At 46.0% G+C, this 16,020-nt stretch overlaps 1 protein-coding gene across 1 annotated transcript in view; it reads right to left on the bottom strand.

Annotated features, from left to right (window-relative positions):
• Positions 1-16,020, bottom strand: part of LOC135197670 (uncharacterized) — a 132,731-nt gene that overhangs the window by 56,637 nt on the left and 60,074 nt on the right. The window contains exon 10 of the mRNA XM_064224683.1: positions 11,539-11,708. Coding sequence (XP_064080753.1) covers positions 11,539-11,708 — 170 coding nt within the window. The remainder of the gene's footprint in view (positions 1-11,538; positions 11,709-16,020) is intronic.

Here is a 16,020-nt window from a genome sequence, read left to right as displayed (position 1 = left end):
TCCAGAACCGACCGAGTGGTCTCCATATGAAATTTTGTTTTCTGGACATGCAAGTTCGGGCAGGGCGCTCACATCCAAAACCGGCCTCCAGCCCCTGATGACTTGGGAACTACAAAAAGGCGATTGTAAAAGCCTGGAGGAAAATCCCCTTCTATCTGTTCTATCGCTTCTTTGAGAACAAGCGCTTCCACTTCTGCGGTCTAGCGCCAGAAATTTGTCGAGCCCGGAGAGTATGCCTGGAATGGAATTGGCACAGGTGAGAGCGAGGGAGGTGAAACGAGAGGAATACGATAGCCGAACTTGAGTACTTTGCACTACCCAGGCTTCTGCTCCGCTCTGTTTTCCCGCCCTTTCCTCCCAAAACAGAGCCAGCCTGGCTCCCACTGGTGCATGAAGAACCGAGCTTTCATTTGGAAGGTTTGTTAACCTTGGCCGAGGCCTTAGACTGAGGTCGCAAATTCGATTTCGGCCGAAAGAAGCGCTTGGGTTTTCTCCCTCGAAAAGGCGCTTGGGCCAGAGGAGAAAACCGAAGGAACAGTCTCCACAGGAGCTTAGGGTCTCTTAGTAGACTGTGCCAGTAAATCCGAAGTAGATTTCTTATCTAGCGCAGACGAAATTGACAACACTACATCGTCTGGAAAGAGGTTATCTTTCACAAAAGGAGCAAACAAGAGAGCAGACTTCTGTTGGGACGTAACCCTTTAGAAGCAAAGGAGCACCAAAGTTGCCTTTTCTTAAGGGTACCAAAGGCGATGAGCGAAGCTAACTCATCACATCCATCCCTAATGGATTTGTCCGCACAGGACAGAACACCAATCCAATCCTCCGCTAACTCCTGGGAAAGAGAAAAGGACAGTCTTCGATCTTGGCCGCTAAAGCGCCAATAGTCCAATCAAGGAAGCTAAAGACTTCCAAAAGTTTAAATTGATTCTTTACAACGTGGTCCAACTCAGGCGCTGTAAAGAAACTTTCGCTGCGGCGAAAGCAGATCTTCTAGAGGAGTCGATTAAAACTGGAGAAGTCTCCCTGGGAGGAGGCAGAAACTCCCTCCCCGAGAAGGAGCGTTCCCCAGTTACCATAAAACCTATACCTCTTACGAAGCAACTTAGAGGGAGGGTAAGCAAAAGAGCCTTCCCTAAGTCTCTTTCATAGACATCCATTTCTCCGTCTCTTTCAACGAATGTCTAACCGCTTTAGATAGAACAAGTTTTGGGAGGAGAGGGGTCTGAAGTTTTTCCTCCTCATCAAAAAAGTCGAAGTTGGGGAGCGCGGAGCCGCTTTCTCAAATAATCTTGATAAGATACCAGAAGAAATCTAAGGAGACGTGAATAACACGAGAGGTGATGTGAATCCTCCTCCTCTACTTCTTCTTCATTCTCCGATACCGCCGAAGAAGTAGACGGAACTACAAACCGGATCTGAAGGTTTCGAACCACCCTTGGACTCATTCATCCAGTTGGTTTACATCTCTAACTGCTTGCGCAAAGGCGCCAGAGAGACGAATCAAAAACAAGTTAACGTAGGCTTGGAAGAGCCTAAATGTTCAGCAGGAGGCGAAAAACTACTTGCGCCTCGCTCGGAGCCGCCGAAATTCGAGGCGAAACAGGCGCATCAGGCGTAACAGACGAAAAAGCGCCTAAAGAAACACCCTTAGAACTGCTAGCTACAGCGCTAAAACCACAATCTCTACTAGTAGATGGAGCCGAAAAGGCAACAGATTGAGGCGACGAACGAGCCGCTAACGCCGAGGCGCAACCCTACTCTCAGGTCTCCTTATACCGCTTGACTGAGGAGGCGAAGAATCGGCGCCTGAACGCCTCTTTAAGGGACGCGAAAACGGGCGAATCTCGCCAAGAGCGCCGTGCGACCGGAGACGAATCGCTTGAATCATTTGAAAGGCGTCTGACCGCAACACCTTTCCAACGCTTAACCGAGCCCTGTTGAGGCGCAACAGGCTCAACAAGAGAGGCGCCTGTCTGTGGGCAAATCCTGATCGACTCCCTTGGACTTCCGGTATGTCTTCTCCCCGGTGCGGGGGAGCTGGACAGTGACCTTTGTCTAGGAGACGTGTCAGGACACAGACGCACCCTCAACTACACTCTTACCTGAGGCTGCTTTCTCCAAAAACGTCTTAACTGAATTACCAAGTTGCAAAACCGTATTCGCTAGTACCGAAATTTCTGATCTAACCTCGATTCCAGACTGGCAATGGTGTCGGAAGAAACTACACGAAGCCGGAGAAGTGGGATTAGTAGGAGGAATAGGAGGTGTAGTTAAAATAGACATAACAATTTTGAGGAGAAACAGAAGGAACAGATGCATCGCAAGACGAAGCAGAGCTAAGTCTACTTTCCCTAAGCGCTGCTTTTCTAATTCTGTCTTTAGCTAATTTCTCCGAGTATGAACTAAAAAACTTCCATTGAGAATCAGTCCAATCACTACACTCGTTACATGTTCGATCTGCTGAACAAACCTGTCCCCTACACTTAACACATTTAGTGTGAGAATCATACTCTAGCTTGGATAATCTAGTTTTACATCCTGAGATGCAAAACCTAACTCCCGACGGACTAGAATCCGACATGGCAACGCCTAAATAAAAAGCAAAATAACAACAACGCCAAAAAAGAGTACTTCACCAATTCCGAAGATCAAATCCACAAGAAAAAAGCGAAGCAAAGTTATCCAACCGCACCGACCACCGATGTTTACCGGACGCCGGCAGGAAAAGAATTGCATTCACCTGGGCAGTTGTACCTGGTTCTCGCCGCGAGTGGAGGGATGACGTCATCACCACCAGTGTTGGCGACGCCGACGCGCTAAATTTGAATTTAGTATCCTGCCGCTCGTGGAAATCACGGCTCTATAATTGTTCGGTAAGACACTACAATAAAACAAAATGTTTTTCCACTTGCCTTGTTTCCATTCTGTGACTAATCTTCATCCTCTCACAGCATAAAAAAAATGCTACTCTTCCTTTCTAGTTATGCTAATTTATTCTTGGGTACTATTTTTCTGACTATAATTGCTTCTCTCCCCTTCTCACTGTAGTTAAAAACTTGACTGATTAATACCTCTCACAATAAGTTTTAATGCAAAAAAAAAGCATCATAAAATTTACATATTTCCTAGAAATCCCTAAGATGTTGGAATATTTCTTTCTCACAATTGGAATGCTTTCTTTAGTTTCTCACAAACCTATTCTGTTCTGTAATACAGATAAATTATTGGGATACAAAGTAATAAAGTGAAGTGCACTCTAAGCTAAACCAGGATATACTAAACTTTTATAAAAACTGAATGGCCAACCATCAGCAACATCACCTAGCATCAACGTTCTGGCCTAAAAAAGGGATTTTGACGAAGGAAAAATCTATTTCTGGGTGATTGGCTCGTGTCGCCCTATGAAAGTAATCCTTAATATCATCTTTCTAGGTAAAATATCCTAAAATTACCAGAGAAAAAACAAAATTAAGAAAAAGTCAGTAAGACTGACTCGCTCACTCTTAAAAAGAAGTGTCGGTATGAAATAGGGGCGAGTGTGGAACACTACCACGAGACAAACACCAATTAGAACTTCCTATCAGAATCCCCCTAAGAGAGAGCCGATACCAACGGGCGATGCAGCCTCTACTACTACTACTAGAGACGCCACGGACAGCAGCGCCCCTAGCGGTCATCCTTAATTAACATATAATTACATCTTGTCCTGCAAGGGGGGGAAAGCAAACCATAAAAAGGGGGATGGGTTTCATAGGGCGACACGAGCCAATCACCCAGAAATAGATTTTTCCTTCGTCAAAATCCCTTTTCTGGGCTCAGCTCGTGTCGGCCTATGAAAGAGTACCAGAGAAACAGACAAGATGGAAAAGGAAAAAATGAAAAACATGTTAAAATGATGGATATAATATAAGTAAATCAAATACAGCATACAAAATAAGTACTTAAACTAACTATGGTAAACAATAACAGAATGTTAGTAAACTTAAAGTACTTAAATGGTAGTAACAATGACATAATATGCATGTAAAACAAAGAAATAGTTGAATTTACTTATTTAGAACATATAAGTACAATTATATACATAAATGTGTCCTACCCTAGCATAAAAATAAGGGTAGGTACACTCAAATCCATCATTAATATAAATAAAACAATTAGTTCAAATATATACAAACACATTGTGACTGAAGATATCACAAGTCTAAATGGAAAATTTTTACAAACATATTGTGGCCTAACCTAGCATAAAAATAAGGGTAGGACCACTGGAGTACATATCAGTACCAATGTGGTTGTCCCTAGCAAAAAAAAAAAAAAAAACAAAAAAAAAAAAAAAAAAAAAAAAAAAAAAAAAAAAATAAGGGAGACCACTATAACACAACGGCTAAGGCTATGATGATGAGTAGCCTGGTGATAGGATGAGGCATGTTGGTTGAGGTAGGTAGAAAGGAGACCTGGATCAATACTACAACTACTAAGCAGTATCAGGGGAAACTATGTTTCCCGCTGCTACTGCTGAAAACTTTAAAGATTCCAAGGACTTTAAATAATGCCGTTTAAAGACTGTCGGGGATTTCCATCCAGTATACTTCCTAAGATCCTCAAAGTTCATATGTTGGAAATAGTTAATAGAGGTGGCTACTCCCCTGATATCATGTGCTTTTGGGAATGACTCAGGGTTGGCTTGTTTAATAAAGTAAAGGATTTGTTGTCTAATACCTTTAACTGACAAAGTACCACCTTTTTCTCTCATGAAGAGAGCACCCGAGGATCTAGAAGAAGTACGAGATAGAAAGGCTCTAAGGGTTGATACTGGGCAGAGAGAAGGATCCTGTGGAAGTGGGATAACCTTCCAAGGAGCCCACCCCCTTGCAAGAGGATCTTCATTTTTGGCTAAAAAAGCTACGATCCGGAGCAAGTAGAAACTTCTCCTGATGGGAGGAATTCCACATGACCCGCATCTCTGGATAGAGCCGACAGTTCTGAAATTCTTGCTCCTGAGGCTAGGCTTAATAAGAATAGAGTCTTCCTCAGAGCATTATGAATGTACAAGATGAGTTGTCAGTATCTGAAGCTAGTTTGAGAACATCATTCAAGAACCATGAAACTGTAGTAGGCCTCTGAGAAGGTCTAAGTCTAGCACAGGCTTTAGGGATAGATGTGAAATAAGATTCAGTTAAATCTATCTGAAAACCTACTTGAAAGATTTTCTTCAAAGCCGACTTGTGAGTGGTAATCGTGCTAGCTGCTAAACCTTTTTCAAATAAAAGATCTGAAAAAGGATATAGCCAAATTAACTGTCATGGTTGTAGTGTTCGATTCTCTCAAGAAAGATGCTAATTTCTTAACAGCTGAGTCATATTGTCTGATGGTTGACTCCCTCTTATCTGATTCCAGGAAGAGAATATTCTGTGGATCAATGTTAGCATCTTTATTAGCCGCAAACTTCATGAAGTCCATAAAGTTAGGGTCTGGAGAGTTCCTGAGGAAGCGAACACAGTCCTCATTTGTACTGATTGTGATAGTTTGGGATTGGGATCCGTGAGGTCGGAGACCCAATTCCAGAGAAGTGGATACCAGTTTGCTCTTGGGCCAGTCCCCGGTGCAATCAGAGCTACTATCCCTTTGAAAGACCTTAGTTTGTCTAGGACTTTCAGGAGAAGATTCACTGGAGGAAAAACATAAATTCTCCTCCATTGATTCCAATCCAACGACAGGGCGTCCGTGGCATAAGCCAGAGGGTCCAGGTTGGGGGCCACATAGCAAGGGAGCTTGTGGTTCGCTTGTGAGGCGAAGAGTCCACTTGGAGACCTGGGACTCTCCGGCTTACCCACTGGAATGACCCGACGTCCAGAGACCACTCTGATTCCAGAGGGACTGACCGGGACAGGGCGTCCGCTATCACATTTACTTCCTCCTGCCAGGTGAGTGGCAGACAGATGCCATCTGTGTTTGCTTGCTAATGCAAAGATGGCTATCATGACATGGTTCACATGCTTGGATTTGGACCCTCCTCTGTTGATGCAATGAACTACTACTGCACTGTCCCAAAACTAGCCTTAGATGAGACTTTTTCGGGGGAAGAAGTCTCTCAGAGTAAGAAATACTGCCATTGCTTCCAACACGTTTATGTGGAGCTGGCGAAATTGAACTGACCAAGTCCCCTGAACCTGTTTGAACTGAGAGTATCCCCCCCAACCGGACAGGATGCGTCCGTGTGAATGGTTAACATTGGGAGGGGATATTGAAGGGGTACTTTCTTGGCTAGGTTCTGTACTCTTGACCAAGGCCGTAGTTGGTTGCGGAGGATCTGTGGGATCACTGACAACTTGTCTCGATATTTGGAGTTTGCTTTTGACCGCCAATTCGATTTATATCTTTTAACCTTACTTTGAGAAGGATATCTGTTACTGAAGCAACTGAAGAGACCCTAGGATTCTCTCCTGGTTTCTTCTTGACGTTTGTTTGCACTTGAGAAATTGCCTGACAGATTTTGCTATTTCCTTCCGTTTGGCTACTGGATTGATAGATTGTGGGAGGACAAATCCCACTGGATTCCCAGCCACTGAAACGAGATTCCGGAACAAGTCTGGATTTCGTTTTGTTTATCTGGAACCCCAGATGTTCCAGAAAGCGAACTACCTTTTTGTAGCTTTGAGACATTCCTCGACTGTTGGTGCCCAGATTAACCAATCGTCGAGGTATGCCGCTACCATGATTCCCTGAGCTCTCAATTGTTGTACAACCACTTCTGCTATCTTTGTGAATACCCTGGGGCCTACATTCAGACCGAAGGGCATCACTTTGAATGAGAATGTCTGATTTCCTAGCCTGAATCCTAGGAATGGGCGGAAGTGCCTGGCTATAGGGATATGATAGTATGCGTCTGTAGATCGAGGAGCATGTGACGGCTCCACGCGGCAGTAAGGTCCTTACTTGCGAGAGGGTAAGCATCTTGAACTTGTCGCAGCGAATGAAAGAGTTTAGCTTTGACAAGTCTAAGATTACCCTTCTTTTTGTTGAGCCTTTCTTTGGAACGCTGAATAAGCGACCTTGAAATTTTAGATGCTTGACTCTCGCAATAGCTCCTTTCTGAAGGAGTTCTTCCGCGTAATCTATCAATCCTTTGACGGTACCTGATGGAATGATTTGATTGGAGGAGGATCTTGGATCCAGCTCCAGCCTAATCCTTTGGACACTATGCTCTGTGCCCAACTGCTGAACCCCCACCTGTGGGCGGAAGAGGAACAGCCTCCTCCTACCTGGAGAGCCTCATTGTTGATGGGCGGGTTGGCCACCACGCCCTCCTCTGAACTGTTTACTCCTTGCGCCCCTTCCTGCGCCACGGTGACGAAAGTAACCTCTCGCCCTACCCCTCGGTTGAGAGTAGCCTTGAGCCTCATAAGCAGGGTTAAAGGCAGGCGAGATGGCATAGGAGGTCGAAGGCTGGGATTGCTGGGGCACCAGGAGGAAAGGCTGAGTCTGTTTAGATGTAGCAGGTTGTCCTTGTTGGGTGACTGGGACCGCCTGCACAAACTGCTGCTGAGGCTGGAGTTTTTTATATGGCTGGAACCTCCTACCAGCCTTCTTCGGTTTCTTGCCAGCAGTAGGAACGGATTCCTGTTTCCTCTTAGAGGAAATGCCCCACCTAGCTCTAAGGCTCTGGTTGAGTCTAGCAGCTTCGTGATGAACTTCGTTTCACTGCTGACTCTGGGAAGAGGTCCGCTCCCCACATGCTGGCAGTCAAGAGTCTATAGGCTCGTGCCTAATATCACTCCTGAAGAACATGCTTCCGACAGTTCTTCCTGGCTTGGAAGAAGTCAAAAGCGTCTAGCAGAACCGTGTGAAATTGTGATTTCGCTAAGATCTTGAATAGCGGTTCGTTCGCATAAGACAGCGCAGCCATTTCCGTGACTATGATAGAGTTAAGGGACCTGCCAAACCTAGTTCGCGCATCGAACTCTGCCTGGATTAGGGAGTCCGGCAGCCTAGGCAACTTCTCACCGAACTGGTCCATAGCGCAGTCCGGCTTGAGTTTACCCTGCGTGAAAGTAGCTGGCAGGTTTTCCCATAACTCTCCGAAGGCGGGAAAGAGTGGAGAGGTGGACTCCGACTCTCTCAACTGCGGAAGGGGCTCATCCTTGAGGACTGCCTGAAGAGCCTTCTCCACCAATTTCGTGGCGAACGGAAGAGAGACCTCCTCTTCCGTGGCGAAAATAGTGAAGGGGCTCTTATAGGCTTGGAGTTTAGTATTAGTGCACTCCCAGTCCTCAAGGCAGTGAACCCATTCCCGTTGGGCGTGGTCTCTACTGTAGAGGACAGACTCCTTCGAGATCTTGTCCTCCCTTGTAAGAGCCGTTGGTGTCAGCCTAGCATACCCGATGAAAGGCTGTGACAGACCCGGAGGATAGAACTCGAAGTCCTCAATCCTTCGAGTGCCAAACTCCGGGATCGAAATCATCCCGTCCTTAAAGGGAGCGTAGGCCGCTACTCTCCATGGATTCTCCATAGAGAAAGTTGGCAGAGAGTCGTAAGACGGGAGTTGGAGGATCCCCGTGCTAGAAGCAGGGGATACTGGGGGAGGAGCCTGGGATAGCCCAGTCATCCGATCCTCAGTCTCTCTTACTCTATTCGAGAGTTCCTGAACGGTCTGTCCAGTTTGAGACAGAGTGCTCGACAATTGTGCGAACATCTGCTCAAAGCGGGTTCCCCAAGCTGAGATTTGAGAACCAACCATCACTCCTACCTGCTCCATCATTCCTGGTGAGACAGGAGAAGGAACGCAGGACTGGTGCTTGCTACCCCTGCCGGCATAGCCGGAGAGGGGCAACGGAGGCGGAGAAGGCAACGACTCGGAGGTAGCGCGAGCTTTCTCCTTCGAAGCCTTGCCTCTAGAGCTCTTCGACTGGGAAGAGCTTGGCTTAGCCTTCACCGCGTCGGCGTAAGAAGTCGATGACTTCCTAGCCGAAGAAGACGAAGACGACTTTCTAGAAGTCGACTTAGACAGAGTCTTCGGTTCTCTCTTTCCCTTCTCCTTAGGAGGTACAGAGAGAGCGGGAGTGCGGCTAGGGATCTCAGATCCCGGAAAGCCTTGGAAAGATGCGGAAGAAGAAGGGACAGGAGAAGATCCAGGAGCGCCCAAGGAAAGACCTTGGGCGCCCGACAAACCTACCTCAACCAACAAATCCTCACTCACTACCGCCATCGGCTCAAGGTTCAGGTCCAGGCCGGCGACGTCCGGGACTGGCTCCTGGGCGGCTACGAGCCCCAACGACTGCTGGAGATCTTGCTGGATGGCGGCTATTACGGGGGCGGCGGACAAGGGGTCGACGTAGCCCGTCGACTTGCCCGCAGGGAAGATCTGGATGGCCAGCTTTCTATCCAGTATGTAGGGCTGGCCCTTGGCGGCGTTCTTTCCAAAGCCGCCTACCCACGCTTTCAGAGTGGCGAGGGCGACTTCCCTCACACCGCTAGCCTGAAAGAAAGGCTGAATTAGCTACCAATTGCGGACAGGGTTAACAAACTTACGAACTAAAAGTGTTAGTAAATTGAAAAATAACCTTATAATGGTCTTACCCCATCAACCAGCTGACCGACCAGGTCGTAGCAAATGGTGCAGGCCTCGGGATGCCAGACGATGGACTCGTTGAACAGGGTGGCACAAGGGGCGTGAGACCTGCACTCATCGTGTCCGCAGGGGTCATGCAGCGTCGCATTGCAAGCGAGGACCTGACAGTTGGTAGCCTGTAAGTGGAAACGTACATGAGTACAGAGTAAACACTTACAGCCTAACATATGCTCCGCTGGTGCCGGAGCGATAAAGTTAGATGAAACCAGAGCCCTGCTAAAATACGTGTGGTAACCATGTTGGAAGAAAGGCTATGGCTCCGCCAGTGGCGGAGGCACAGGAATCAACCAACTAGGAGTGGTGGTAAAGGAAACCACAACGTAAAATGGCGGGGATGGTTGATAACATAATTATGTAAAACACAATTCATTGTAAAATATCTTAAATTAGGGTATATATCCTTAACATAGTACAGTAACAACATTAAAACCAACTTCTCTCCACCCGTCTACTAAAAGAGTGCGTAGGTAAGGGTAAGCTCCCTTCCGGTAGCGGGGGAGAGATATAAGGATATAGTAGGCAAGCAAACGACCATCCATAGTACCCACCCTACCCGCTAGTGGAGCCAATAACCTATAACCAAAGGGGCCCCGGCTGCGACGGAAGGCTCCTTTCGTATCGAAAGGGAGGTGGCTGATAATGGGTATGGGGGGAAAGGAGGTCCCGGTGAAACACGGCGGGAGCGAGGAAAGGGGGAAGGGATGGCCTACTCCTCCCCACCTCACCAACTACCCGTATGGAGACCCGGTACCTCATAGTGGTCGCCCTAAACCCCCTGCTGGTGGAACCCCCCGGCACCTCCGGAATGAGAGAGGAAGGCTATGAGTGTTTGATGAACCCACCCCGGGGGTTCCCCAGCTCCTCCCTACATCAGAGAGGGAGGGAAGGGGCAGGGTGAGGTGCTATGGAACACGTTGACCACTAGTGGCCTAGGCCGCGATCACCACCAACCGTGGTAGGGCCACGTGAACCAAGCTGTAACCAATACATGGAACAAGCACCTAGGCTAGCCTAACACCCTAAATAATAATAAAAATACTCGAAAGGTGGAAGAGACCTTTTCTTTTAGGAAAAACGAGAAAGAAGCCCAGGAGGAAGGCAACTATTTCCAAGAAACAGTAGCCTACTCGAGCCAGCGATAGCCGATGTAGAGCAAGAGCCGGGATGCTGGGCCAGAATAAAATAATGATAGCCCTAAATACCAAGGTAAGAGAATGGTAAGAGGGCTAAACTAGCTAAAACTCGATGTAAAACAATGAACGTGATAAAAAATAAGCCCATAAGTATAAGAAGTCCCCAGTATGGAGGACCGGGAATTCTTACGATGGCAGCATGGCCGCCACGAGACAACCGGGGAACCGTATATGACCTATAAAAGGAAAATACTGGTACCCGGAAGATAAAACTATGATAAAATAATACTTATGAGTTACTTAACTTAGCCGTGGCGATTGCTGAACGTTCCATCGTAGAAGACGAGATAAATCCAGAATAATAATAGCACGAGAGAAAATGCGTCAAGCATGCTGGCTGGCCTAAATTAAGGATGACCGCTAGGGGCGCTGCGTCCGGTCCCCGTGGCGTCCTCTAGTAGTAGTAGTAGAGGCTGCATCGCCCGGTTGTATCGGCTCTCTCTTAGGGGGATTCTGATAGGAAGTTCTAATTGGTGTTTGTCTCGTGGTAGTGTTTTTCCACACTCGCCCCTATTTCATACCGACACTTCTTTTTAGAGTGAGCGAGTCAGTCTTACTGACTTTTTCTTAATTTTTGTTTTTCTCTGGTAATTTTAGGATATTTTACCTAGAAAGATGATATTGAAGGATTACTTTCATAGGTCCGACACGAGCTGAGCCAGAAATGGTTACAACTATGGAACACCAAAAGATGAAACAGGTTAAAATACTTACAGATGTGATTGGATAAAGACTCTTTGGAGAACAGGGCATACGGACATGATGTTGGTCCCAAATATCTGAATAAGATGAGGGATGAGGCTCAGGAGGGCCGGTGTCTGGTAGTGGTAATTTAACCATTACAGTGTGGTCTGAAGCAGGATGAACAGTATGGAACATGACGTCTACAGTTATTCAGGACTTGTAAAGAATGATAGAGTACAACCTCTCCATGATATCTGAAGGAAAACACTAGAATTAGCTAAAATACCAATATTATGTAATGCAGTTCACAATAACTTGTTCAGTATAGTGCTGAAATATCCTAAATCATCAAACTGAATTTCTGAATAAGGCTAGCAAACTAAATCTAATTAATGATACAGTACCCATTAGGGTTAGAATTTAGGTACACTAAATGATAAATAACCTCATTATTCAGATAGGAACACTATACCTTTGATTACATAAAAATTGATATTGTTATGATACAATAAGTTTGTTCATACTTACCTGGCAGATATATATATAGCTGTATTTTCTGATCCGACAGAATTTTAAAAACTTCCGACACAAACGCAGTGGTCGGCCAGGTGGTTAGTACCCGCCATTCCCGCCGCTGGGGGGTGGCGGGTATCAGGAACCATTCCCATTTTCTATTCATAATTTTTTATTTCCACTGTCCCCTGGGGGAGGGGGTGAGTGGGTACTTGATCATATATATCTGCCAGGTAAGTATGAACAAACTTCTTCTTGTATCATAACAATATCATTTTGTTCATGAAACTTACCTGTCATTATATTATCTAGCTGAATCCCACCATTGGAGGTGGGAAGGGACAGAATAGAAGGATTTTGGGAAACAAATGCATGCAGATGATTTACATCTTGGTTCCACCTGTTAGCATAGCTGGCTTCGTGGTTACTGCCACGTAAGTCTGCTTGTGCTACTAGAGTTGCCAGCGAGGTAGAGACCTATATAGCTGGTGCACTCCATATGATCTGTCAACAGGGGCGAGACCACGACGTGAACTAGACCATATTGACCATACAATGAGGGCTAAGAAGTAAAAGTAATATATATAAATATATATCATCACCACCTGACCAACCTAGCCAAAGTTAAGGTGTGTTAACTAAGGCTTAAGAGTTAAGTCGCCGTTGTCGGCGACTCAACTATTAAATTAAGAGCTCTTCCTAACCATTTTTCTACAGGATAGGATGAGTGGTACTTCTTGCCCCCAAGATTGTGTCTGCAGACACGTATGGCCTAGCTAGCAGATCAGCATCTCATATGCCATCTTCACATCTCGCAGGGAGTGAAGTGTAGACAGAGTTGCTTCACTAAAACATGGTACTCAGATGTCGCTGAGTGCCATGCTCTGTTGAAATGCTTCCGAGGCCGCGCCCTCACCTCGTGGAGCATTCAGATAAAAAGATTTCAAATCTTTGTGCAAACACATGAAGGAGCATTTCTGAAAGAACTCCTTAACACTAAAGCCAGGGTGTTCTTCGATATGGGCGAAGTCTGGTCTTTTTCGGAACACTGCAGATTGCCCCGAATGACTTCGACTTTCTTGAGTTTTATGTAGAATAAAACTTGAGAGACCCGACAGGGCACAGGACTCTCTCTGGCATCCCTGCCCCACTAACTTGTGCCATCCTTGCTTCCAAGCTCCTGGCCCAAGGACAAAACGAGTTTCCCATTCTTAGGCCACAACGGAAGGCTTAGAGACACACCGCCTTGTGTTCTCTAAAGCCAAAACTTGTGACGATGGCTGAAAACCTCACTAACCCGTCTTTGTCCGTATCTAGGGTGGTTAGAAGAAGGCCTTGCCTCCTGATCACATGCAAGAAGTTAACAGGTAAGAGAGGTTCGAATGCTTTGACATCAAGAACTTCAGACTACTTCTAAGTTCCATATTGAAACGCTCGATCTAAGACATGCACATCAGTCCGTCCTGTACTCAAGTCAGGTGACCGACCAGTTGACCAGTTCAGACGAATCAAGGACAGCAAGGCTTTACCTGAAGAACCATAAGGCACTATTTCTTCGCTGAAGGATGAGTGTCTGGACTGCCTGGGCGATTCAATCTAAGCAAACCTTGGGGGGTGTATCAACGCAACCCAACGTTGTCAGCGAATCAACTCCTGAGCAACTCCTGACTCGAGCTTCTGGGGCCAGGAGAAAGGAGCGAGGACAAAAAGGCGATTCAGATCCCGAAGGAAGAATTGCCTGACAGTCCAACCTGGTCTCATGTTAAACGATCATCGGGGGTGTATAAACGCAACCGACTTTCCGTCAACAAGAAACTCAGGGCTACTATATGTCGCCACTGATCTCGCACGAGTGTCTGACTCCGAGAAAACAGGTGAGACAAAAAAGTGTATGATGAGCGATTTTCGAGATTCCACAAAACTCGAAGATCGTGAAGGGCTTTGTTGTTTGACAGAACAAAATCTCTGAGCCCAAAGGCCGTCAACAACATATTTGCGTATTCTTTAATAGTTGTGACTGCCAGCTTATCCCATTCTTCAGACGGAAAGGGAAGACGGTAATCTTTATTCCTGTCAACATCTCGATAGTCTGAACGTAGTCAGACTCAGAGCGGAGAGGTTATAGGTACCTTTCGAGTTAGAGTAGACCGACTCTTTCGGAAAAGGTCCTTGGAAGTGAACTAGGAAGGACGTGACCTCTGTGAATCTAGGATCCTGAAGGCCAACATGGGGCGATCAGCGTCATTGTCGCTCCCGTGACGTCATAAATCCTCTTAATACGATTTTCCTAAGCGATTGAAAAAGGGGAAAAGAGACTAACATCCATCCCCGTTCAATATCATAGGATGGCGTTAAATGGTAACCGATCCCGGATCGAGATAAGGGAGCATAGAAGAAGAAGCCTCTTCGTCCTCAACATATCGAAGAGAAGAATGAAAGGGCGTCCCTAAAGTCCTCCACAACTCTCAACATACTTCTAAAGAAATATTCCACTCGAAGTCAGTAGTTGCTGCCGTCGATCGAGACGATTCGTACGGACTTTTGCAATCCTGTAACGAACCTCTAGAGGATCATTACATTCTGCGCCTGTTGTTATAATAGGCTCTTTCCTCGTAAACTCGAACAGGGTGGACCGAGAGAAGATACTTCTTAAGATATGAGAGAGCTGTGGAATATCAGAGTTGATCTGGACCACTGGTTCCAAAAAACTCGTTTCGAGGACTGGAGGGACGACCGAATTGCTTCTACTTCTTTCAGATTAAGATCCAGGACATCTGAAATCCTATCTAGATGTCCGGCACCTTCTTTCTATCACCTCAGGTTGATAGACCTCACTGAGAGATGTTCAGAATCATTCCTAGATCTTGAATAATATTTTTCAGTTTCCCGGTAGGAAAAACTGTGGAGGTCTGAATTGCAGTCTATTCAGGGAAACAAACTTCTTCAGGAAGGAAATGGTCCCCATTCAAGCTCATCCATTCCCTCCCCGAGTATGCTTACTTCCCTAATAAGGTCTGCTTTCTTTGCCTAAGCAGGAGAGCATATAAAAGTGCAATGTTGCGGTAGACTCGTAGTCTATACCGCGCGGTAACAAGCACCGAAAGGATTCTGTTTGATCATAGTAAGGCAAAACGAATGCAATGTATTATTCATTCACGTAAGAAATCCCCTCAATCTTAGGCTAAAGTCCGTGATTGTAGGACAGAGATACAGTTAGTCAGTCAATCCTGCAGAGAGACGTAACGCCAGCACAAGAGATACGGTTAGTCAGTCAATCCCGCAGGATAGAGGAGAGACGTACCTACCGTGGGGCGCATGACAGCGCACGAGCTGGTACTGCCTCGATTGGACTGGAGGCTCAGGACAGACACAGCAGCGGCTTACGAACGTCGTCGCTTAACTTTATGTCTGAGTTGCCAGCTACCCTATTCTACGAAGAAATAGGTCCGTTATTTTTTGAGCAGAAAGAGACTCTCAAGCTGGTATATTTAAGCGAAACAGAAAACGCTAAATGATATAGATGCGTTTGTGTCGTCAGAACACTACCATACCAATGGTAAAAAAAAAGATAAATCGGAAACTCCTGGAAGGCTGCAGGGAGTAACGATTAAATGTCCTTAAAATAATAGACAATAGACCTCTCGGTTGCCATCCGAAGAGGTAACTACAGCAAGCGTATATGACTTGAACCAATCAGTAGTAAAATAACGCAAGGCAAAAATGAAGTTTATATTGTAAAACTAATATTGTAATACCTACCTGAACACCTGAATATGCCCTGGTCACTTACCAGCCCGAACCCTCATTTATTAAAATTTACCAAATCTTTGGTTAAAATAAACGATCAGTGTTGCCAATCTTCTGGAAAACAAACCCCATCGTTTACCTATTTACCAGCCCACCTCTGGTAGCCCTGCCTCACGGGCCGGTCCACACCTGCCCTCTCACGTCAATCTTAACTCAATAACTCTGTATAGAGGGGAGAGGAGGGTGGGAATC

This window comes from Macrobrachium nipponense, chromosome 21, assembly GCF_015104395.2.
Source record: "Macrobrachium nipponense isolate FS-2020 chromosome 21, ASM1510439v2, whole genome shotgun sequence".
Taxonomy (NCBI): domain Eukaryota; kingdom Metazoa; phylum Arthropoda; class Malacostraca; order Decapoda; family Palaemonidae; genus Macrobrachium; species Macrobrachium nipponense.
The sequence above is the reverse complement of the archived record's forward strand: the minus strand, read 5'-3'. Positions and strand labels throughout refer to the sequence as shown.